The 25,958-nt window shown below is 42.1% G+C and overlaps 1 protein-coding gene across 2 annotated transcripts in view; it reads right to left on the reverse strand.

The window, feature by feature from the left end:
* dgkh (diacylglycerol kinase, eta) overlaps positions 1-24,233 on the reverse strand; it is an 82,807-nt gene extending 58,574 nt beyond the window's left edge. Inside the window, exons 1-5 of one of the 2 annotated variants that reach the window (XM_088352484.1) lie at positions 24,071-24,233; positions 14,108-14,212; positions 8,995-9,127; positions 4,735-4,841; positions 3,065-3,190 (exon numbers count right to left, since the gene is read on the reverse strand). In XM_088352484.1, coding sequence (XP_088208610.1) covers positions 3,065-3,190; positions 4,735-4,841; positions 8,995-9,127; positions 14,108-14,161 — 420 coding nt within the window. In that variant the 5' untranslated portion in view covers positions 14,162-14,212; positions 24,071-24,233. Of the gene's footprint in view, positions 1-3,064; positions 3,191-4,734; positions 4,842-8,994; positions 9,128-14,107; positions 14,278-24,070 lie in introns of those variants that run through there. The other variant, XM_088352483.1, reaches the window with a different exon arrangement.
* Positions 24,234-25,958: the final 1,725 nt, after the last annotated feature.

Genomic DNA, 25,958 nt, shown 5'->3' on the forward strand with positions numbered 1-25,958 from the left:
AGAGAGGGGGAAAAGAAAGGGAGAGGAAGAAAGAAATCCAAAGAGAAATAGAGAGACAGAAGGAGAGAACGGAGAAAAAAAGGCGTAAAGGGTATGAAGAGAGAAAAAGAAAAGAGAGAAAAGGAAAAAAGGAAGTTAGAGCAAAAGAGGTTAAAAAGACACAGAGAGAGAAAGAGACAAAGAGCAACCAAGGAAGAGAAAAAGAGAGACACAGAGAGTGAAAGAGACAGAGACACTGTGGGAGGAAAGGGGTGAGAGAGAGAGAGAGAGAGGGAGAGAGCGTGAGAAACAAGAGATAAAAAGTCGTAAGAGAGGGGGAAAAGAAAGGGAGAGGAAGAAAGAAATCCAAAGAGAAATAGAAAAACAGAAGGAGAGAAAAGAAAGCGTGAAGGGTATGAAGAGAGAAAAAGAAAAGAGAGAAAAGGAAAAAAGGAAGTTAGAGCAAAAGAGGTTAAAAAGACACAGAGAGAGAAAGAGACAAAGAGCAACCAAGGAAGAGAAAAAGAGAGACACAGAGAATGAAAGAGACAGAGCCAGAGAGTGGGAGAAAAGGGGTGCAAAAAAAGAGAGAGAGAGAGAGAGAGAGAGAGAGGGAGAGAGAGAGAGAGACAGCGTGAGAAACAAGAGATAAAGAGTCGCGAGAGAGGGAGAAAAGAAAGGGAGAGGAAGAAAGAAATCCAAAGAGAAATAGAGAGGCAGAAGGAGAGAACGGAGAAAAAAAGGCGTAAAGGGTATGAAGAGAGAAAAAGAAAAGAGAGAAAAGGAAAAAAGGAAGTTAGAGCAAAAGAGGTTAAAAAGACACAGAGAGAGAAAGAGACAAAGAGCAACCAAGGAAGAGAAAAAGAGAGACACAGAGAGTGAAAGAGACAGAGACAGAGAGTGGGAGAAAAGGGGTGGGAAAAAGGAGAGAGAGAGAGAGAGGGAGAGAGAGAAATGAATGCAAGTACAGTGTCTTTGTTCGAGGAGCCTAGCTTTGGCAACATCAAGTTGACATAATTCAACCTGCAGCTTGTTTTTCTCTTGCGCTTCTCTGAGTGTCGTCTCGCGGGCCGGATTCAATCCCTTAGCGGGCCTGATCTGGCCCGCGGGCCGCCTGTTTGACACATGTGCCCTAGTCCGAGGTGACTAAAGTCAAAACACCAAACATCCATTTCCCTTCGCTCTTCCCAACCTCATCTCATCTCATTAGCTACACCGATTATCCTCAGTAGGGTCACGGGGGTGCTGGAGCCCATCCCAGCAATCATCGGGCAGTGGGCAGGGGACAGACAACTCACTCGCTCATTCACATCTAGGGACAATTTGGACCGACCAATCCATCTGAAATGCATGTTTTTGGAATGTGGGAGGAAACCGGAGTGCCCGGAGGAAACCCGCGCAAGCACGGGGAGAACATACAAACTCCGCACAGGAAGTCTGGAGCTGGATTTGAACCCACGCAGGAGGTTCCCAAGACATGAACTGTGCCGCACATGCAAAGGGGTCAGTTGCTGTGTCATATAACTCTTCATCAGCAGAGAGGCCTGACAGCACACGCTGGTTTACCCCCTCCGCATCATATGCGTCGATATCAGTCCGTCTTAACTATCCTACTTCACTCAATAAGAGATTCAAATTTATTTGTGAATCTGCAAAACACGCTTGTGAATATTTTTGAGACAAATTACATTAATACAAATTTCATAGTGTCCTGTTTCAGTGCAGCATGCACCTGTCTTCTTGACCGCGACCCATAGGGGGCAGCAAAGCCTCATAGGAAAATGCCATACAAACTAATGCCAACTGCAGTTCATCGAGGTAGGAAGAAATGGAATGGTGGTTTGTAATTTTCTTTGGGATTTTTAGCGCTTGTTTGCGCGACACAATACAGCGACATCTAGTGGTCAGATAATACACACTGTCCCATTACATTGGAGTTCGGATCTGTCATGATTATCGATGTGGATCGCCTGTGCCCAACTGCATCGGACTCCGATTGGCTCCCTGTCCCTATTTAAACCCACTCCCGTCAGTCCCCTGTTGTCAGTCCGTCTGCGAAACTCAGTGAACACTAGGCAAGCCTTTTTCGACCCCGACTCCCACTTGTTTTTTGTTCCCGTCTGTTCCCCGGCTTCGACCCATTTTCAATCCTGACCACATCTAGTCTCCCGTGGCGGCTTTCGACCTCTTTTGTCCCAGACCACATCTACTCTCCTTTCCTGGCTTACGACTCGCTTCCGACCCCGACCACGTTTTTGCTCTCCTGTCCCGGCTATCGACCTGTTTGTTCGTCTTTGACACCGACAAAAAATGCCAGATAGACGGAATAAAATAGACGGATCACACAGTGTTCATTTGAGCTGTAAAAAGTGATGGGTCCCGGGGACTCGCATGCTGAAAAATCTATGGGTCCCAACAGAGATCTGGGGGTCCCCAAAATTTAGTGTTATCGAGGTTGAAATTGTAAATCGGTGACAAATATATCATATAAATCTATATATTCATGCAGTTTTAATCACTTCAGATTTTTCAGTTCATATATTCTTTGTGGTTTGCTGTCCGCCATAGTTGTAATGCCTTCTCAAGATCCAATCCATTATCATCCTCCTCATAGCGTCACCAGGAATATAATTGAGTCCATTTTGGTAGAAAAGTCCTTTTCTTGCTAGGAGTATTCTTTTGTTTATTTTCTTTCGTCGAATCGTTCGCCTCAGCACACGTGTTTTCCTTGCCTCCGCGGTCTTCCGAAGAATTTCTCCGCCGTTTTTTTCGTGCCTCAATTATTGCCGTTGTTACCACTTTCTGTATTATGTTTCGACTTATTACCGACACTGAAGAAATGACCAATTTTTTTGATGATTTGCACCTAATACCAACTGAAGCGCGAGACCAAAACAACAACGGCCTGACGAAAAGTTTGGAGTGCGGTAAATCTTTGTTAAAAAAAAAAACAGGGACGCTGGCAAACCAGAACACTGATCCTATTATGTATGTGTAGAGCGGTGCATATGTAAGCAGTAAGTTTTATTTCTGACTTTTTTTTTCTTCTTCTTCTTCTCTTCCCCCACGCCACAGACGGTCTTACCATGGCTTTGCACCAGAGGCAGCGCCAGTCCTGCAGCCTCAACACACTGCCGCAGGTCTTATCACACACGGCGCATTTGGCACTGACGGGCAGGTTTCCCTCCAGCCACTGGTGCGGCATCGCGATCTGTTACTCACACAGACACAACATTTTGCTCAACACCAATGTTCCCTCTAAGCGCACAAGAAAATCTAGCCGGCTCACAAAAATCAGGGTTCGAAATTGCTAATTAAGAAGCCAATGAAGTCAAAGTTACAGTGCATGAAGGTAAAGATACACAGGTTCCCCTGACGCTGTGTTCTAAATGCGGTATTTTGAAGTCGAAGTTGAGTAAAGTTAGTAGAGTTTTTCGAGAACCGGCTCCTTCGGCTCGGCTCACTAAAATGAACCGGCTCTTTCGGGTCCTAAACGGCTCTTCGGGTTGTTTTTGCTTCTTTCATCCCTACACGACCAAATATTATGTAAAATTGTGCAAAAAATGACTTAAATGAAGGGGGGGAAATAGAACAAAAAAAGAAAAAAATATCAAAATGAAAAAGTAGGAAGATGCTGAGAAAAAAAAACAAAGGAAGAGGAAAAAGAAGGAAAAATTCAGAAAAAAAGTCAGAAAAAAGAAAAGATAAAAACAAAGGGAAAAAAGTAAATAGAGAACAAAAAGACAAAAGTAACAGCTAGGAAAAAAATAAACACAATGAGGTTTTTTTTTCAAGGAATTTGGAAAAAAAAGAAAAAAACAGGGAAAAAGAAAGAAGAGAGAAATCCAAAGAGAAATAGAGAGAAAGAGAGAAGGAGTGAGAAGGGGAGAAAGAGAGAAGGGAAAGCAAAAGAGAGATGGAGAAAAAGAGAGAAAAGAGGGAGAAAAGGAAAAAGGAAGGGAGCACAAAATAAGGTAAAAAGAGAGAGAGAAAGAGACAAAGAGGAACAAAGAAAAAGAAATAGAGACAGATGAGTGAAAGAGAGAGAGACAGGTAGTGAGAGAAAAAGGGAGGAGGGAGAAAGAGAAGAAGAAATACAAGCACAGCGTCTTTGTAAGAGGCACCTGTCTTTGGCAACACTAACTGGACATATTTCGACCTGCAGCTCATTTTTCTCTTGCACTTCTCTCAGTGTTGTCTCGCGGGCCTGATCCAGCCCGCAGGCCGCCTGTTTAACACCCCTGCTCTATAGAATTGGGGTCTGGACCTTGGCTTGGCCGCTTTAACACCTTTATTATTTATTATATTCTTAGTTTAAACCGTTCCATTGTAGATTTTGCTTTACATTTAGGGCTGTTGTCCCGCTGGGAGGTGAACCTGCACCCCATTTTTCGGTTTCATGCAGGCTCCAACAGATTTTCTGCCATAATCGCACTGCCACATGGGCGGGGGCCAATTGGGCGCCATGGCAACCGTCTTCCCAGTCCCAGCTGAAAAAAAAACAACCCCAGAAGATGATGCTGCCACCACCATGTTTGACAGTGAGGATGTTGTGATCAGGGTGATGTGCAGCGTTACTCTTAAACCGAACGTAATTCTTTCAATCAGCCCAAATAGTTCAATTTTGGTTTCATCTGCCCGGACATAATTGTGTTCCGCTTCACTTTGTGTCCCACAATGCAATATTTTCAGTTTTTTAGCTTTAAATTTGAAGCCTGAAATGCGGCAAAATGACAAAAAAGCATAGTAACTTACCCCGTCCTCATCCTCAATGATGTCCTTTCCGATGGAGGCCAAAGTGGTCCATTTGCAGTTGTTAGTGGCCCGGACTGCACAGCGTTTGTGGGCTTTGAATTTACACACTGAAACCAAAAAACCATCACTTGTAAGAATAGGTGTTGCATTTTTCCTGCAATCTGTCATGGCAACGATTGTCAGTTCGTCTGCAAACCTCAGCTCCACGCTAGGCAAGCTCTTTCGACTCCTGACTCAATACTGCCCTGTTTCCCCTCTGATTCCCGGTTCCGACCTCTTTCCTTTTGTTCCCGTTTATTGTCCTGTTTAATATCGATTTCCACTTTCGTTCCCGTCTATTTTTGTCCTGTTTATTATTCTCTCCAGTTTCCGTTGCACTCCCGTTTTATGCGCTCTTGTCACTTTCACTTTTCCATTGTCTTTCTCTTGTCCCTCACTTACTTTGTCAGCCCGTCAACAAACCTATGCCCGGCAAGACGTGGGTTCTGACTCGGTCCCGTTTTCCTGTTGGTATTTCCAGTCCGGTATTGTTCCCGTTTATGGTTGTCCTTTTTAATATCGATTTCCACTTTCGTTCCCGTCTATTTTTGTCCTGTTTATTATTCTCTCCAGTTTCCGTTGCACTCCCGTTTTATGCGCTCTTGTCACTTTCACTTTTCCATTGTCTTTCTCTTGTCCCTCACTTACTTTGTCAGCCCGTCAACAAACCTATGCCCCGCAAGACGTGGGTTCTGACTCTGTCCCGTTTTCCTGTTGGAGCAAGTTTTTGCTCCTCCATCCTGGCCATCGACCTGTTTTTTCCTCGCTCTCGACACTGCCTTCGCTCGACAAGGAAGTGCCGATTCCGCGTTCCAAGCGGTCCGCTACCCGTGATCGACGATCTCCGGATTGTGGGTGCAAGCCCTTTCCTCCTTTCTAAATAAAAGTGAGTAAACGAACGCAATCGGATCCCGTCTCTGTTCCTGCTCTACTGCCTCGCATCAGTAATCATGACAGTGGAAAAAACAGGTCGATGGCCGGGACGGAGTAGCATAAAACGGGTTCAGAAAAGAGATCGGCACCGGAAATCAGACGGGAAACAGGGCAGTATTGAGTCAGGAGTCGAAAAAGCTTGCCTAGCGTGGAGCTGAGGTTCCCAGACGGACTGACAATCGTTGCCAGGTTGACGGGGGTTTGAAAAGCGGTCATAAAACAAACAACATAAGAATTAGAATTGTCTCTAGTGTCGTCGATAACAACATAATAAACATTGTTTACGATGACTAAACCCCTAAAGTCGGACGCAGTTAAACAAGACGTGAATTAGGATCGATTGTATTATGCATGGAGGGATTCAATTAGCTTTAATGTGTGCAGCGCAAGCTAGGCTAATCATGAAACATTTATGTAATGTTTCCCAATCATTTACCGCGCAATGAGGCGCAATGACGATCATTCAACTCCAGCTTCCAGCTATCGTGCCGAAAAGGAGTATTAATTTAAAATTAGCTGAAATGATTGACATACCTTTTTCAGCCAATTGCAGGGTTCGTTTAGGCCCTCTAGCCTATCCGAGGCTCGGAATAACTTCAGCCAATAGCGATCGATTTAACGGATGATTGACACATCTTTTTCGGCCAATTGCAGGGTTTGTTTCGGCCCTCTAGCCTATCCGAGGCTCCGAATAACTTCATCCAATAGCGATCGATTTAACGGATGATTGACACATCTTTTTCGGCCAATTGCAGGGTTTGTTTCGGCTCTCTAGCCTATCCGAGGCTCCGAATAAATTCAGCCAATAGCGATCGATTTAACTGATGATTGACACACCTTTTTCGCGCCAATTGCAGGGTTTGTTCCGGCCCTCTAGCCTTTCCGAGGCTCTGAATAACTTTAGCCAATAGCGATCGATTTAACGGATGATTGACACATCTTTTTCGGCCAATTGCAGGGTTCGTTTAGGCCCTCTAGCCTATCCGAGGCTCGGAATAACTTCAGCCAATAGCGATCGATTTAACTGATGATTGACACACCTTTTTCAGCCAGTTGCAGGGTTTGTTTTGGCCCTCTAGCCTATCCGAGGCTCCGAATAACTTCAGCCAATAGCGATCGATTTAACGGATGATTGACACATCTTTTTCGGCCAATTGCAGGGTTCGTTTAGGCCCTCTAGCCTATCCGAGGCTCGGAATAACTTCAGCCAATAGCGATCGATTTAACGGATGATTGACACATCTTTTTCGGCCAATTGCAGGGTTTGTTTCGGCCCTCTAGCCTATCCGAGGCTCCGAATAACTTTAGCCAATAGCGATCGATTTAACGGATGATTGACACATCTTTTTCGGCCAATTGCAGGGTTTGTTTCGGCCCTCTAGCCTATCCGAGGCTCCGAATAACTTCAGCCAATAGCGATCGATTTAACGGATGATTGACACATCTTTTTCGGCCAATTGCAGGGTTCGTTTAGGCCCTCTAGCCTATCCGAGGCTCGGAATAACTTCAGCCAATAGCGATCGATTTAACGGATGATTGACACATCTTTTTCGGCCAATTGCAGGGTTTGTTTCGGCCCTCTAGCCTATCCGAGGCTCCGAATAACTTTAGCCAATAGTGATCGATTTAACGGATGATTGACACATCTTTTTCGGCCAATTGCAGGGTTTGTTTCGGCTCTCTAGCCTATCCGAGGCTCCGAATAAATTCAGCCAATAGCGATCGATTTAACTGATGATTGACACACCTTTTTCGCGCCAATTGCAGGGTTTGTTCCGGCCCTCTAGCCTTTCCGAGGCTCTGAATAACTTTAGCCAATAGCGATCGATTTAACGGATGATTGACACATCTTTTTCGGCCAATTGCAGGGTTCGTTTAGGCCCTCTAGCCTATCCGAGGCTCGGAATAACTTCAGCCAATAGCGATCGATTTAACTGATGATTGACACACCTTTTTCAGCCAGTTGCAGGGTTCGTTTAGGCCCTCTAGCCTATCCGAGGCTCGGAATAACTTCAGCCAATAGCGATCGATTTAACGGATGATTGACACATCTTTTTCGGCCAATTGCAGGGTTTGTTTCGACCCTCTAGCCTATCCGAGGCTCGGAATAACTTCAGCCAATAGCGATCGATTTAACGGATGATTGACACATCTTTTTCGGCCAATTGCAGGGTTTGTTTCGGCCCTCTAGCCTATCCGAGGCTCCGAATAACTTCAGCCAATAGTGATCGATTTAACGGATGATTGACACATCTTTTTTGGCCAATTGCAGGGTTTGTTTTGGCCCTCTAGCCTATCCGAGGCTCCGAATAACTTCAGCCAATAGTGATCGATTCAAATGATGATTGACACACCTTTTTCGGCCAATTGCAGGGTTTGTTTCGGCCCTCGAGCCTATCCGAGGCTCGGAATAACTTCAGCCAATAGCGATCAATTTGACGGATGATTGACACACCTTTTTCGCGCCAATTGCAGGGTTTGTTCCGGCCCTCTAGCCTTTCCGAGGCTATGAATAACTTTAGCCAATAGCGATCGATTTAACGGATGATTGACACATCTTTTTCGGCCAATTGCAGGGTTTGTTTCAGCTCTCTCGCCTATCCGAGGCTCCGAATAACATTAGCCAATAGCGATTGATTCAAATGATGATTGACACATCTTTTTCGGCCAATTGCAGGGTTTGTTTCGGCCCTTTGGCCTATCCGAGGCTCCAAAAAACTTTAGCCAATAGCGATCGATTTAACGGATGATTGACACACCTTTTTCGCGCCAATTGCAGGGTTTGTTCCGGCCCTCTAGCCTTTCCGAGGCTCTGAATAACTTTAGCCAATAGCGATCGATTTAACGGATGATTGACACATCTTTTTCGGCCAATTGCAGGGTTTGTTTCGGCCCTCTAGCCTATCCGAGGCTCCGAATAACTTTAGCCAATAGCGATCGATTCAAATGATGATTGACACATTGGTTAGCCAATGAAACGCCGGTATATAAATCCCAGCATACACCGCGGACGACTCCGCGTTCGGGGGAAAATCGAGTCGGCGGCTGTTGCGTAAGTTGCGAGACCTTACAAATTTAATATTGATCCATATATAAGGCGCACTGTATTATAAGGCGCATGGTCAGCTTTTGAAAAAAATGAAGACTTTTAGGTGCGCCTTATAGTGCGGAAAATACGGTATGTATTTCATCTGTGTAAATACAGCCACCAAAGAGTCTTAATAATGACTATCTCTGACAACTACTGTTCTTGTTTTCGGTCATATGGGAAACTGTGAGTGGACATACCTTCGCAGGAGAGGCCGTGAGAGGTGACCCCAGACAAGCTATCTTTGCAGACGTTGCAAAATGTGGGCCGTGCATGCGAGCAGGCATACCAGTTGTGCATCCCTGAGAAATGTTCCACATTAAACTGAGCCGTCTGGCAAAGAAGAGGTTAGAATAGGTTGGCAGCACCGGGAGAGAGCATATCAACACAAAAGGCAAGCACAATCAACATCATAGATTCAGCGATACCAGATAATGTCATGTAATCAGGGTTGGGTAGGGTTACTTTAACTGGATTACTTTTGGATGACTCCAATACCAAATATGCTAATAAAAGACAAAAGAAACTAAATATGAATCAAATGATGACTCACAACATGTGGTAAGCTTTCTCTCCTGGCTTTGATCTATTTGATCTCCGGAAAAACCAGGGTTGGGTAGGGTTACTTTAACTTGATTACTTTCAATTCGTTTTGGATGACTCCAATACCAAATATGCTAATAAAAGACAAATAGAAACTAAATATGAATAAAATGATGACTCACAACATGTGGTAAGCTTTCTCTCCTGGCTTTGATCTATTTGATCTCCGGAAAAACCAGGGTTGGTAGGGTTACTTTGATTGGATTACTTTCAATGACTTTTGGATGACTCCAATACCAAATATGCTAATAAAAGACAAATAGAAACTAAATATGAATAAAATGATGACTCACAACATGTGGTAAGCTTTCTCTCCTGGCTTTGATCTATTTGATCTCCGGAAAAACCAGGGTTGGGTAGGGTTACTTTAACTGGATTACTTTCAATGACTTTTGGATGACTCCAATACCAAATATGCTCATAAAAGACAAAAGAAACTAAATATGAATAAAATGATGACTCACAACACGTGGTCAGCTTTCTCTCCTGGCTTTGATCTCTTTGATCTTCGGCAAAACGAACATCAAATGCCACAGAAACAAAATGAAAATCTATCCAAACATCATTTTTGCCGTTCCATGTGTTCCGATTGAGTCATTTTATTCCTATTTAGTTTCTTTTGTCTTTTATTAGCATATTTGGTATTGAAGTAATCCAAAAGTCATTGAAAGTAATCCAGTTAAAGTAACCCTACCCAACCCTGAATGTAATGTAATGTAATGTGAAAAGTGATGGGTCCCCGGGGACTCGCATGCTCAAAAAACTATGGGTCCCGACAGAGATCTATGGCTCCCCAAAATTTAGTGTTATCGAGGTTGAGATTGTAAATTGGCGACAAATATATAATATAAATCTATATATTCATTCAGTTTTAATCATCACAGTTAATTGGTAATACAAATCAGTTATCACTTCAGATTTTTCAGTTCACAATATTGTACATTATACAAAATAATATTGCTGAAATATTTATATATTCATGCAGTTTTAATCATCACAGTTAATACAAAGCAGTTATCACTTCAGATTTTTTAGTTCATATATTCTTCGTGGTTTCACAGAAATCAGGAAGGGGGAAAATACTTTTTCACAGACCCTTATTTTCCCCTAATTTACATATTTTCCCCTAAAAGGGAGGGAAGAAGATTGTGAAAAATGACTATTCTTCATTTACCACATGTTGAGGTTTTGAGTTTTCCTTGCCCTCATGTAGGTTTTAGATCAGGGGATGGTGTCATAATAGTCTGTGCTTTACAAAAATCTATGGTCTGTGCAGTCCTTTCAGTGCTATACAACCAAACATGACTTGACTGTCTCTTTTGAAATGAAAGTGGAATAAGAAAGCTTGATGCGGTTGAGAAAACGGTCGCTTTTTTCCGCACATTTTCTACCACGGAGGAGGAAGTTGCCTAACTCTTGAAGCTCAGCTTCCAAAAGTAAGTTTAACTTAACTTTATAGAGCATATTGTTTTATCAAATGTTTATTTTTTAGTAAAAAACAATACAGGTATACTTTGAAGGAGGACATAGGCTTATATACTGCATATTTTTACAGTCCTGTTTATGGTGATAAAGAAAGTCCATGAGGTTTTTTGGATGTAGTAATAGTCTGTAGCCTGTACAACCCAAAAATACTACACAACTAAACATTACTTGACTCGACTAAGATGTAGAAACTCAATTTTCACAATAATTTTTTCAAGAGACATAAGGACATCAAAACATTGTTTTCCATTTTGAACAAAATTAGTAGAAAAGAAAAACGTTTTTGCAGAAAGAGAAATAAGAAAAAGTATGGTTCTATTAAGGAAACATTATTTTATCTAGAAGATGGTAGATCACTGTGATCATCTTAAGAAAAAGTTGGAAAAATTACATAATATGAGAAAACGGGCTAACCATTGGATACGTGAGACAATCTTGTCCATATTTTTCTAGAAAAAAAATGCTTAAAAAATCTTAGAAGTATACCTAAAGACATTTTAGCCAATAGGGTGAGATTTTCTTGTTTTGGGGTCTTCTTTTTATCTTATACATTTCTAAACAAAGACAAAACTAGAAATAATTAGACAGGTAAGTATTCATTCAATTTGAAGTACAATGACCCAAAAAAATGAAGAAGTCAAATTATTTTCCACAAAAATGGCAACACAAATAACCAAAAAGAATCATTGAGAGCACCAGTAAATGCACTGGTTCTCAACTGGTTTGAACACAGGTCCATTGAATCCCACCCTAAAGACAAGCTGCCACCCAAATCAAGAAAAAAAATCCAAATCTCAAAATAATCGAATAAAAGCATTGTACAGTTTAAATCAGTGATGCTAAAATATTCACTTAAAAAAAAAAATCGAATGACAAGCAAAACCAAAACAACATTTAGTACTGGGTAAACTCGCATATAAGCCTTCATCACATAAATTGCTTTTAAAATGCCACAAACTAAAATAAATATTAGAAATATTAAAAACGGGAGCGCCTAAATATCCATATTTTTTAACTTATGTAGTTAATTCAGATGAATATGCTAGCAAAAAGCTAAAAATGTAGCATTTATTAAAAACAAGACTGTACCTTCTAGCAGTTGTAATGATTACTGATGCGGGGCACCTGAGTCTGCTCCGCTTTCCTGTCACCATTTGTCGGATCGTTTGTGAACCTACGCTACACGCCAGGCAAACTTTTGTGACTCCTGACTCTATCCTGCCCTGTTGCTCTGTCTGATTCCCGTTGCCGACCTTTTTTCTGGACCCGTTTTTGTTTTTGCTCCTCCTTCCCGGCTATCGACCTGTTTTCCTTCGCTCTCGACATTGCCTGCGCTCGACACGGAAGAGCCGCTTCCGCGTTCCTAGCGATCTGCTACCCGTGACCGACGATCCCCCGATCGTGGGAGCAAGTCCTTTCCTCCTTCTAAATAAAACTGAATAAAACGGATTTGGGTCCCGTCTCTGTTCCTGGTTGGTGACGGAACGATCTGACCAAAAAGGTTGGCAACGGGAATCAGACAGAACAACAGGGGCAGGATAAAGTCAGGAGTCACAAAAGTTTGCCTAGCGTGTAGCGTAGGTTTGCAGACGATCCGACAAATGTTGACAGGAAAGCAGGGGTTTAAAAAAGAGGAAGCAGCCAATCAGCATCCGCGGCTGTTGGCGCCAACGGAGCAGACTCAGGTGCCCGGCATCAGTAATCATGACACAGCGCTTCGATGCAAGACACTCGACACCATTTTCATATTTCCCAATCCTTTTTCGACGCGATCTTAGTCATCACTAGTTTCCGCTTACCCTTTATCGCTAACTCTCTCGGGAACAATAATGGGCAGTTAAAGGAAATAAAACCACCACGAAAACAATAAAATGAGATGTGGTCCCTATCAAGCGTAGAGGAGATCGCGCAGGGTATCTACTATTCCGTTTTTTTCGCCCCTTTCTTCGCAATATGTTGCCCACTCACTGTGTTTATTTTTTACGTGCTGTTACTTTTTTCTTTTTGTTCTCTGTTTACTTTTTTCCTACATTTTTTTTTGCTGGCTTTTTTTCAAAAATTTTCCTTCTTTTTTTCTCTTCCTTTTGTTTCTTTTTTTCTCAGCTTTTCACTACTTTTTCATTTCGGTATTTTTTTTCTTTTTTGTTCTACTCCCCCCTTCCTTTAAGTCATTTTGCTGTTTTTTTTTTTTTAATTCCTTTAAAAAAATCTCATTGTGTTTATTTTTTCCGAGCTGTTACTTTTTCTTTTTGTTCTCTATTTACTTTTTTTCCTTTGTTTCTTTTTTTTTTCTTTTTTTCTGGCTTTTTTTCTGAATTTTTCCTTCTTTTTTATTTTGTTTCTTTTTTATCTCAGCTTTTCAGTACTTTTTTATTTTGGTATTTTTTTTCTTCTTTGCTGTATTAGCCCCTCCCCCCTTCTTTTAAGTCATTTTGTGCATAATTTTACATAATATTTGGTCATGTTGGGATGAAATAGGCAAAAACAACCCGAAGAGCCGTTTAGGACCCGAAAGTGCCGGTTCCTTTTAGTGAGCCGAGCCGAAGAAGCCGGTTCTCGACAAACTCTTCTAACTTTACTCAACTTCGACTCGACTTCCAAATACCGCAATTAGGACACAGTGTCAGGGGAACCCGTGTATTTTGACCTTCATGCACTGTAACTTAGACTTAATTAGCTTCTTAATTAACAATTTCGAGCCCTGATTTTTGTGCGCCGGCTCGATTTTCTTGTGCGCTGAGAATGGGCGAGCAGCTTAGAGGGAAGACTGGTCCAGACCCAGCAGTTGAGAAACCCTGCTTCAAAGGGTGTCCCCACTGATAATGATGCATACACCTCATGGTGTGCACTGCACAGCTGCATTGCAGTACCCCCAAAAAAAGCGAGGAAAAACAAAATACAGAATAGGGAGGAGTAGGTTGGGGTGTCCTTATATAAGACCCCCCCTCTCTAAAAATCACAGGCGCTTCTCCGGAAGAGTCAGCATTTTTTTTTTTCATTAAAAATATCAAAAATATCCTCAAAATGGCGTCCCTCATTAAAAAATAACATCAAAGTTCTGAAGAGTTTTCAAAAATCCTATGCTTTTGAAACCACCCTGCCTGTTTTCTCATCCGTGGCTGAAAAGTCGGACGCTCACGAACGCACCGTGTCTCCGTATGAAGTTTTCTCTATTGTTTACGTGAAAAACGGGAACGAAAAACGGGAACGAAAAACGGTCCTTACCTCGTAATGCTCTCTGGATTGGACGGACTTGAGCGAGCTGATCCAGTCCTCCATCTCTTTCCGGTTCTCGGCACAGAGAATGAGCCTACGGAATGGAGTGATCACCTGGAAGAGAAGAGGAGGAGGTGAAGAAGGATGCTGAGAATTCCTTCTCTCTCAGAGCGAGTGAGAGGAGAGAGCGTCCGTTCGTCTTTAAGACTGAGGGAAAAGATGAGGTCCCCCTCCTCCATCTCCCTCCCTCCATCCCTCTCTTCTCTCTCTCTCCTTCTCTCGCTCCCCCCATTAACTGGTTCTCTCATCCCCCGACACAGGGGTGTCAAACTCACTTTATCTCAGGGAACGAACGCTAGGAAAAAAAACCTTCTCAAAGAGAAAGAAGGGAAGAGAGAGAGAGAAGAGGGAAAGAAAGAAGGGCAGAATTTTTAATAGAAAGAGGAAACACATGAAAGAAAGAGGGAGAATGAAAAGAGAGAGAAAAGGTGAAGAGATATTGAAAGAGATATTGAGAAAGAGATATCAAAAGTAAGAGAATGAGAGAGGAGAGAGAAAAACATAACAAGAAATAAAAAAGGGAGAAAGAAAGAGAGACAGAGAGAAAAGAGGAAACAAATGAGAGAAAGAGGATAATGAAAAGAGAGAAAAGGACAAAGAAAGAGAGAAAACGAGTGAAGAGATATTTAAAAAGAGATATTGAGAAAGAGATATCAAAAGTAAGAGAATGAGAGAGGAGAGAGAAAAACAATAAATAAAATAGGGAGAAAGAAAGAGAGACAGAGAGAAAAGAGGAAACAAAAGACAGAAAGAGGGAGAATGAAAAGAGAGAAAAGGACAAAGAGAGAGAGAAAAAGAGTGAAGAGATATTCAAAAAGAGATATTGAGAAAGAGATATCAAAAGTAAGAGAATGAGAGAGGAGAGAGAAAAACAAGAAATAAAAAAGGGAGAAAGAAAGAGAGACAGAGAGAAAAGAGGAAACAAATGACAGAAAGAGGGAGAATGAAAAGAAAGAAAAGGACAAAGAGACAGAGAAAAAGAGTGAAGAGATATTCAAAAAGAGATATTGAGAAAGAGATATCAAAAGTAAGAGAATGAGAGAGGAGAGAGAAAAACAAGAAATAAAAAAGGGAGAAAGAAAGAGAGACAGAGAGAAAAGAGGAAACAAATGAGAGAAAGAGGATAATGAAAAGAGAGAAAAGGACAAAGAAAGAGAGAAAACGAGTGAAGAGATATTGAAAAAGAGATATTGAGAAAGAGATATCAAAAGTAAGAGAATGAGAGAGGAGAGAGAAAAACAAGAAATAAAAAAGGGAGAAAGAAAGAGAGACAGAGAGAAAAGAGGAAACAAATGAGAGAAAGAGGGAGAATGAAAAGAGAGAAAAAGACAAAGAGAGAGAAAAAGAGTGAAGAAATATTGAAAAAGAGATATTGAGAAAGAGATATCAAAAGTAAGAGAATGAGAGAGGAGGAGAGAGAAAAACATAACAAGAAATAAAAAAGGGAGAAAGAAAGAGAGATAGAGAGAAAAGTAGAAGGACAAATAAAGAGAAAGAAGAGGAAAAAAGTGAGGGTGAATGTGATAAAAGAGAGGGGTAAAGAGAAATAGAATCGAAGAAAGAAAAGAGGGATAAAGGATCAGAAAGAGAGGGGGAAATGAAAGAAGGAGGAAAGGAGAGAAAAACAAAGAAATAAAGAGAGAAAAACAAAAGAAATATACACAAAATAGAGGAGAGAGTAAAAAAACGACAAAGAGAGAGAAAAGAGAAAGAAGGGGAAAAGAGGGAGGAAGACTGAGAGAGACAAAGACAGAGAGAGAGGGAGAGAAAAAGAAAGAGATAGGGAGAGACAGAAAGGGAAAGACAAAAAGAGAGAGTGAGAGAGAGAAAGACATAGGCATAGAGAGAGAGAGAGAGAGAAGAGGGAAAGAAAGAAGGGCAGAATTTTAATAGAAAGAGGAAACAAATGAGAGAAAGAAGGAGAATGAAAAGAAGGAAGAAGACAGAGAGAGAGAGAAAAAGTGAAGAGATATTGAAAAAGAGATATTGAGAAAGAGATATCAAAAGTAAGAGAATGAGAGAGGAGAGAGAAAAACAATGAATAAAATAGGGAGAAAGAAAGAGAGACAGAGAGAAAAGAGGAAACAAAAGACAGAAAGAGGGAGAATGAAAAGAAAGAAAAGGACAAAGAGACAGAGAAAAAGAGTGAAGAGATATTCAAAAAGAGATATTGAGAAAGAGATATCAAAAGTAAGAGAATGAGAGAGGAGAGAGAAAAACAATAAATAAAATAGGGAGAAAGAAAGAGAGACAGAGAGAAAAGAGGAAACAAATGAGAGAAAGAGGGATAATGAAAAGAGAGAAAAGGACAAAGAGAGAGAGAAAACTAGTGAAGAGATATTGAAAAAGAGATATTGAGAAAGAGATATCAAAAGTAAGAGAATGAGAGAGGAGAGAGAAAAACAAGAAATAAAAAGGGAGAAAGAAAGAGACAGAGAGAAAAGAGGAAACAAATGAGAGAAAGAGGGAGAATGAAAAGAGAGAAAAAGACAAAGAGAGAGAAAAAGAGTGAAGAAATATTGAAAAAGAGATATTGAGAAAGAAATATCAAAAGTAAGAGAATGAGAGAGGAGAGAGAAAAACATAACAAGAAATAAAAAAGGGAGAAAGAAAGAGATACACAGAGAAAAGGAGATGGACAAATACAGAGAAATAAGAGGAAAAAAAGTGAGGGTGAATGTGAAAAAAGAGAGGGGGAAGGAGAAAGAGAATTGAAGAAAGAAAAGAGGGATAAAGGATCAGAAAGAGAGGGGGAAATGAAAGAAGGAGGAAAGGAGAGAAAACAAAAGAAATATACACAAAATAGAGGAGAGAGTAAAAAACGACAATGAGAAAGAAAAGAGAAAGAAAGGGAAAAAAGAAGGAGGAAGACTAAGAGAGACAAAGACAGAGAGAGAGGGAGAGAAAAAGAAAGAGATAGGGAGAGACAGAAAGGGAAAGACAAAAAGAGAGTGAGAGAGAGAAAGACATAGGCATAGAGAGAGAGAGAGAGAGAGAGAGAGAATAGGGAAAGAAAGAAGGGCAGAATTTTAATAGAAAGTGGAAACAAATGAGAGAAAGAGGGAGAATTAAAAGAGAGAAAAAGACAGGGAGAGAGAGGAAAAAAAGAGTGAAGAGATATTGAAAAAGAGATATTGAGAAAGAGATATCAAAAGTAAGAGAATGAGAGAAAAGGAGATAGAAAAACACAACAAGAGATAAAAAGGAGAGAGAATGAGAGAAAAGGAAAAGGGCAAAACAGAAAAAAAATAAAAAAATAAAAAGTGAGTGAATGAGAAACAGAGGGGGAAGGAGAAAGAGAATTGAAGAAAAGAAAAAAGAGAGGGGGAAATGAAAGTAGGAGGAAAGTAGAGAAAAACACAGATAAATAAAGAGAGAGCAAAAGAAATGGGATAGAAAGAAAAATAAGAAGGAGAGAGAAAGAAAGGGAGAGAGAAAAAAGAGAAAGAAATGACAAAAAGAAGGAGAAAGACTAAGAGAAACAAAGACAGAGAGAAGAGGAGATAAAAAGAAAGATAGGGAGAGACAGAAAGGGAAAGACAAAGAGAGAGAGAGAAAGAGAGCGGGAAAGAGAAAAAAATAGAGAGAGGGGGGTTAGATAAAGGGGAGGGAAAGAGAGAAATATAGGGGGAAAGAAAGAAAAAGAGAACAATAAAGAAAGATAGAAAGAAAGAGAAAGAAGAGAGAGAGTTAAAGAGAGAGATACATAAAAAAAGGTAAAGAAAGAAAAACATGAAGAAAGAAATAAAGAAAGAGGCCAAGAAAGTGATAAAGAATGTGATCAAGGAAGCAAGAAAGAGAGAAAGAGAAAAAGAAACAGAGGAAAAAGAGAGAAAGAAAAATTAAAAAGAGAGAAAAAGAAGAAAACAGAAAGAAAGGAAAACAGCTTAGGTTTTTTTCGGAGTCACGCCTGGCTTCGGCATACATCCAGTGGATGTTTTTCTCTCGTGCTTCTCTCAGCATTGTCTCGCAGGCCACACGAAATGACACGGCGGACATCTTTAAGCCCACGAGCCACGACTTCAACACCTTGGAGCTTCTTCTTCCACTTCCCCTCATCCGTCTTCAAGGGTGTCCCAATAACACACGGCTCTCTCAAATAAGACCCTTCCGTCACGCTAATTCAAGAAAGACCCTCGAAATGATAAGGCCACATATGCAGATCTCAAGTCAGTATTTAAATCAGGGGTGTCAAACTCCTTTTAACTCGGGGGCCACACCATAGAACAAACATTCTCTCGGGGGCCCGACTAGCAGATTAAAGAGAAAGAAAGAGAGAGAGAAAGAAATCAGAGAAAGAGAGTGTTGGAAAAGGAAAGAGAAAGGGAGAAAGAAAGAGAGAGAAAAAAGAAAGAGAGAGAATTTGAGAAACAAAAGAGATAAAAAGAGAAATAGTGAGAGAGAGGGAAAGACAGAGAAAGACGGGAATCCAATGAGAAAAAGAAAGAGAGAAAGAGAGAAGAGAAAGAAATCAGAGAAAGAGAGTGTGGGAGAGAAAGAGAGAGAAAGAGAAAGGGAGAAAGAGAGAGAGAAAAAAAGAAAGAGAGAGAATTTGAGAAACAAAACAGATAAAAAGAGAAATAGTGAGAGAGAGGGAAAGACAGAGAAAGAAGGGAATCCAAATTAAAAAAGAGAAAGAGAGAAGAGAAAAGAGAAAGAGTGAAAGACATTTTGATAGAGAGAAAGAGAGAAAAGAGAAAAGGAAGAGCGAGCAAAATAAGGTAAGGAGACACACAGAGAGAAAGAGACAAAGAGAAACAAAGAAAGAGGAAAAGGGAGACACGGAGACTGGAGGAGAGAGAGACGGAGAGTGAGATAAAAAGTGAGGAAAGAGAGAGAGAGAGAGAGAGAGAGAGAGAGAGAGAGAGAGAGAGAGAGAGAGAGAGAGAGAGAGAGAGAGAGAGAGAGAGCGTTGTCTCAATCCCTTGGCAGGCCTCACTTTCTACCACGGAGGAGGAAGTCGCTTAACCCTTGAAGCCCATCTTCCAAAAGTAAGTTAAACTCAACTTTAACTATCCTTATAGACTATAGAGCAGGGGTGTCAAATTTATTTAATTTGGGGGGCACACGATAGAACAAACAATCTCTCGGGGGCCAGACTAGTAGATTAGAGAAAAAGTAAAAAGAGAGAAAGAAAGAAGAGAAAGAGAGGGAGAGAAAAGTAGATAAGGTGGGACAAAGGAAGAGAGAAAGGGAGAAAGAAAGAGAGAGAAAAGAGAGAGAAAGTGAGAAACAAAAGAGATAAAAAGAGAAAGGGGGAAAGAAAGAGAGAGAAAGAAAGAAATCCAAAGAGAAATAGAAAGACAGAAGGAGAGAAAGGAGAAGGAGAGAAAGAGAGAAGGGGAAAGCAAGAGAGAGAGAAAGCGAGAGAGAGAGAGAGAGTGAGCGAGAGAGAGAGAGAGAGAGAGAAGGACATAGAGGAACAAAGAAAGAGAAAAAGAGAGACAGATAGAGTGAAAGAGAGTGAGAGAGAGAGAAAGAGAAAAGGAAAAGAATAGAGTGAGAGAGAGAATGTGGGAAATAAAAGAGAAATAGTGAGAGTGGGAAAGAAAGAGAGGGAAAGAAAGAAACCCAAAGAGAAATAGAGAGAGAAAAAAGAGAGAAGGAGATAAAATAGAAGGAGAGAAAGAGAGAAGGGAGAAAGAGAGAAGTTTTAGATCAGGGAATGGTGTCATAATAGTCTGTGGTCTGTGCAGCCCTTTCAGACTGCTTCTGATTAAGGACTGTACAAATAATCATGACTAGACTTGAGGTTTTTGAGTTTTTCCTTGCCCTCATGTAGGTTTTAAATCAGGTGTCATAATTGTCTGTAGTTTGCAATAATCCGTGGTCTGTGCAGCCCTTTCAGACTCCTTGTGATTAAGAGCGTTACAAACAAACATGGCTTGACTTGACTGAGGTTTTGAGTTTTTCCTTGCTCTCATGTAGGTTTGAGATCAGGGGATGGTGTCATCATAGTCTGTAGTTGGCAATAGTCTGTGGTCTGTGCAACTCTTTGAGACTCCTTGTGATTAAGGGCGTCATAAATTAACATGACTTGACATGACTGAGGTTTTTGGGTTTTTCCTTGCCCTGAAGTAGGTTTTAGATCAGGGGATGGTGAAATAACGGTCTGTGGTTTGCAATAATCCGTGGTCTGTGCAGCCCTTTGAGACTCCTTGAGATTAAGGGCGTCACAAATAAACATGACTGAACTTGAAAAACTTGAGGTTTTTGAGTTTTTCCTTGCCCTCATGTAGGTTTTAGATCAGGGGATGGTGTCATAATAGTCTGTAGTTTACAATAATCTATGGTCTGTGCCGCCCTTTGAGACTCCTTGGGATTAATCATTTAATCAAAATAACAACATTTGATTCCTTGTTCCATTTATCTCGTCCATCCATTCTCCATGTGTCATATCATCGAATGTGAGCATGTCCTCTTTTTCCTTCTGGTTGCCGGGGGAAACGAGAAGCTCCGTTTCCTGCAGGCATCCCTCAAATGTAGAGGACCTCCCTCCATGGCTGACCTTCATCATCGTCTGTGGGAATGTGATGCCGAGCCTCGTTTCTCCAGCACGTGCCTTAAGGTGCGTTCCGCTGCTTTCGAGAGGATGAGGGGAGGAGCTCGCTTTCCTGTCCAATCAGAGGGAGCGAATAACAGGGAGGGGGTGGAGCTTTCAGGCCGAGTTTGTGACGGGGATTGGGGTTCGGAGGGGGCTGGAGACCTCCTTCTCACATGGGCTGCAAGGTGCTCCGTCTTTACACTGCAGCCATGCTGTTTCGTCTGGATAGACGTCTATCTATCCAGAAATCTATCAAGATATCTATCTAGACATCTAGACATCTATCTATCCAGACATCTAGACATCTATCTATCTAGACATCTATCTATCCAGACATCTAGACATCTATCTATCTAGACATCTATCTATCTAGACATCCATCTAGACTATCTATCTAGACATCTATCTATCTAGACATCACTCTAGTTATCTATCTATCTTATCTATCAATCTATCTAACTATCCATCTAGACATCTATCTAGACATCTATCTATCTAGACATCAAGAACTTGATCTATCCAGGCATCTATCTACCTATCTCTCTCCCTCTCTCTCTCTCTCTCTCTCTCTCTCTCTCTCTCCATCTATCTAGACATCTATCTATCAATCTATCTATCTATCTATCTATCTATCTATCTATCTATCTATCTATCTATCTATCTATCTAGACATCTAGACATCTAGACATCTAGACATCTAGACATCTATCTATCTATCTAAACATCTAGACATATTTCTATCTAGACATCTATCTATCGAGACATCCATCTAGACATCTATCTATCTAGACATCTAGACAGCTATCCATCTATCGAGACATCCATCTAGACATCTATCTATTTAGAGATCTATCTAGACATCTATCCATCTATCTATCTATTGAGACATCTACCTATCTGGACATCTAGACATCTATCTCTATCTAAACATCTAGACTTCTATCCATCTATCTAGACATCCATCTAGACATCTATCTATCTAGACATCTATCTAGACATCTATCTATCTATCTAGGAACGTTTTGCATCGTATTTAAACCTATCCTGTCCTTTAGAAATGCTATAATTATATGGGCTTCATTGGTTGAATTTGGGAGTGCTTGGGCAAGACACTGAATCCCTGATGCCGCCAAAGGGCAGGTAGGCGCCTTGCATGGCTGACTCCCTATTGGTGTGTGAGTGTGTGTGTGAATGGGTAAAGTGTGAAGCACAATGTAAAGCGCTTCATTGACTTGAAAAGCGCTATAGAAATGCAGACCATTTACCCTTTACTGTCAAGAGCTTTGTGTATCTGGGGTCCATGGTGACACACAATGGGGACCTAAAACCAGAGATTCTCAGCAGAAGAGCCCTGGCAGCATCTGCTCTACAGTCTCTCTGGAAACCACTCTGGCGGCACCAGACCATCGCACGCAAGACGAAGCTCCGCATTTACAACCTCGCCGTACTCTCTACTTTCTGCTTTATGGCTCAGAAACATGGCCCCTGAACGACACCCTGGCCACAAGAATCGACGGTTTTGATAGCAGGGCTCTCAGAACCATCGAGAACATCAGGTGGCCCCAACGAGTCTCCAATAAAGAGCTTAGAGCCCGCACGTGCCAGCCCCGAGCATCTTCCTTGGTCGCACAACGCCGCACCCGTTGGTTTGGCCATGTCCTTCGTCTACCACCAGACCGTCCGACACGAGCCGTTCTCCAGTTCGACCCAAAGGCCGCAGGCTGGAGACGACCACGAGGGAAACCCCGCACTCGACGGCTCGACGTCGTTGCGGGCGACCTCCAACAACACGGAGTTGCTGTAGAGGATCCAGAACAGCTGGCACAAGACCGCCAGCATTGGAAAAACCTGGTTCATCTGGTCGGCTCAACGCACAGGGACGGGACCCCCCGACCTTCGCTGGAGCAATAATCAATCAATCAATCATTCAATGCCCCATGAGGGAGTATGAGACTCGATGGCTCTCCGATGGAAACCAGAGAATAAAAATGAGAAGGATCCTGGACACTTGAACATTGGAATATTATGTACGATTTTTAAGAGACGGATTTTTCAGTAGTCCCTCGGTTATTGTGCTTCATGGGGACCCAAAATTCAAAATTACCTCGAGATGACGTCCTCACCGACTGAGAGTATACAACTGGTAAAATAACAACTGTGATCTACAGATAAACACAGGACACAGAATGAGGGCAGCACACTGGTGCAGTGGTTAGCGCATGTGCGGCGCAGTTCTGAGGTCATGGGATCAAACCTCCTGTGTGGAGTTTGCATGTTCTCCCTGTGCGTGGGTGGGTTTCCTCCGGGCGGTCTGGTTTCCTCCCACATTCCCGAAACATGCATGTCAGGTGAATTGGCCGGTCCAAATTGTCCCTAGTTGTGAATGAATGAGCGGGTTGTCTGTCCCTTTGTGCCCTGCGACTGGCTGGCAACCAGTTCAGGGTGTCCCACTGCCCGAGGATGGCTGGGATGGGCTCCGGCACCGCAGATTATTGCAAACTACGGACTATTGTGGCACCATCCCCTGTTCAAAAATCTACATGAGGGCAAGGAAAAACTCAAAAAGCTCAAATCAAGTCAAGTTTATTTGTGACGTCTTTAATCACAAGGAGACTCAAAGAGCTGTACAGACCACAGACTATTGCTAACCACAGACTATTATGACACCATGCCCTGATCTAAAACCTACATGAGGGTAAGGAAAAACTCAAAAACCTCAAGTCTAGTCAATCCATGTTTATTTGTGACGCCCTTAATCACAAGAAGTCTCAAAGGGCTGCACAGACCACAGACTATTGCAAACTACAGACTATTATGACAGCATCCCCTGATCTAAAACCTACATGAAGGCAAGGAAAAACTCAAAAACGTCAAGTTAAGCCATGTTTATGTGTGACTCCTTTAATCACAAGGAGTCTCAAATTGCTGCACAGACCACATCCACATATTATTGCAAACTACAGACTATTATGACAGCATCCCCTGATCTAAAACCTACATGAAGGCAAGGAAAAACTCAAAAACCTCAAGTCTAGTCAAGCCATGTTTATTTGTGAGGCCCTTAATCACAAGAAGTCTCAAAGGGCTTCACAGACAACAGACTATTGCTAACTACAGACTATTATGCCCCCATTCCCTGATCTAAAACCTACATGAGGGCAAGGGAAAACTCAAAAACCTCAACATGAGAAAAATGAAGAAACCTAAGACATATTCATAAGAATTAAGCTCTTATTTTTAGAATAATTATGCATTTTAAGACTTTTCAAGGATCCGCACACTGCACTAGAATCAGTTTTAACGCAATGAATGCAATCGCTAAAAAAATCAGCAGCAAAACATTCGGCCACACATTCGGAGACACCCACCTTCTCAGTGGACGGCACCCATCATGGACGGACGAAGGGAAGGACCAGGGACAGAAAATCCGCAGTCCACTCTTCCATCGTTAGCAAGCGTGACTCGCGACACACGTGTTTTGCACCCCTGTCCGTGTTGTGGTGTTACCCCCCACAATGCATCACTGCAGGAATCTTCACTCCACGCCTTCCTCACACTCTGTCCTCACACTTGCGATTGCGTTTTGTTCTATTTTGGGCTTTCCCCTTCATCCTTAATACCCTCACTCCTTTCTGTTCTTAACTCATTCAGTACCATACACGTTTTCAGAACTGCTGTCCCAGAGTGCCAAAATGTAAAAAAATCTGTTTTTCTTGTTGCATTTTCCAAGTTTATTACACAGGATTTGGCGATGCTCATTGGTATCAAGCCTCTGGGAATGATTTCAGTAGTTGTCATGGTTGCCATGGCGCCCACTTAGCCGCGCCCGTGTGTGTCATGGTTGCCGTGGCGCCCACTTGGCCGCGCCCGTGTGTGACATGGTTGCCGTGGCGCCCACTTGGCCCCGCCCGTGTGTGTCACGGTTGCCGTGGCGCCCACTTGGCCGCGCCCGTGTGTGTCACGGTTGCTGTGGTACCCAATTGGCCCTGCCCGTGTGTGTCATAGTTGCCATAGTGCCCAATTGGCCCCGCCCGTGTTGTGCCAGCTGCGGCTCGTTTAGCGACTGAATTTCTGTGTATATAAAGCTCAGCGCTCTCTTGCTTCAGTGTCAGCCCGCCAACGAACTTCTGCCCCACAAGACATGGGTTCTGTCCTGTTTTCCTGTGATATCTGCAGTCCAGTATCGTTCCCGTTTATTTTTGTACTGTTTAATTTCGGGTTCCAGATTTGTTTTCCGTCTAGTCTTGTCCTGTTGGTTAGTTTCTCCAGTTTTGGTTCCCGTCTAGTTTCCCCTGTTTTTTTTCGTTACCCTGATTCGTTATCGATCTCGTCGGTCTCTGGCGTCCTGTCCTTCCACGCCAGACCGGCTGCCTAACGTGCATGACTCCCCATTTCCCATAAAATAAAAAGCTTGTGTGAGAACGTCACGCGATTGGGTCCTGTATCTGTTCTGGTCTGACAGGGGTGGTTTCGATCAGATCTTTGTCCACACATTGAGGAAGCCCCCACTTCCTTTTAACACAAATGAGTGTGTGTAGCTGTCACCACGCAGCATACTGAAGCAGTGTGGTGAGACTCACAAGGCATACACAAAAGGATAACAGAGTCCCATTGTCATTATATTGTCAAAGAGGGATGACGTTTCGAGCACACCGGGCAGAACATGATCGCCATGGTGACCGAAATCATGCCGTCACTTCACCGGAAAAAACGAGCGAAGAAAAGTTCTTGGGAAGTTCATACATTGTTCATGCATAACTTTACAGTTCTATTATTTTCTTTTGCAAGCAAGGTTCCTTTGTGCTCAAAGGAGGCATTCTTTAGATCACCCGCGAGGCAACACTCAGAGAAGCGCAAGAGAAAAACAAGCTGCAGGTTGAAATATGTCCACTTGATGTTGCCAAAGCCAGGTGCCTCGAACAAAGACACTGTACTTGTATTTATCCCTCTCTCTATCTTTTCCACCCATTCTCTCTCTCTCTCTCTCTCTCTCTCTCTCTCTCTCTCTCTCTCTCTCTCTCTCTCTCTCTCTCTCTCTCTATTTCTCTCTTTTCCACCCCTTTTCTCTCTCTCTCTCTTTCTCTCTCTCTCTCTTTCTTTTCAACCCCTTCTCTCTCTCTCTCTCTCTATCTTTCTCTCTCTCTCTCTCTCTTTCTTTCTTTTCCACCCATTCTCTCTCTCTCTGTCTCTCTCTCTCTCTCTTTCTCTTTCTCTCTTTTCCACCCCTTTTCTCTCTCTCTCTCTTTCTCTCTCTCT

Source organism: Urocampus carinirostris, chromosome 14 (genome assembly GCF_059441175.1).
Source record: "Urocampus carinirostris isolate Australia breed hairy pipefish chromosome 14, RoL_Ucar_1.0, whole genome shotgun sequence".
Lineage (NCBI taxonomy): Eukaryota > Metazoa > Chordata > Actinopteri > Syngnathiformes > Syngnathidae > Urocampus > Urocampus carinirostris.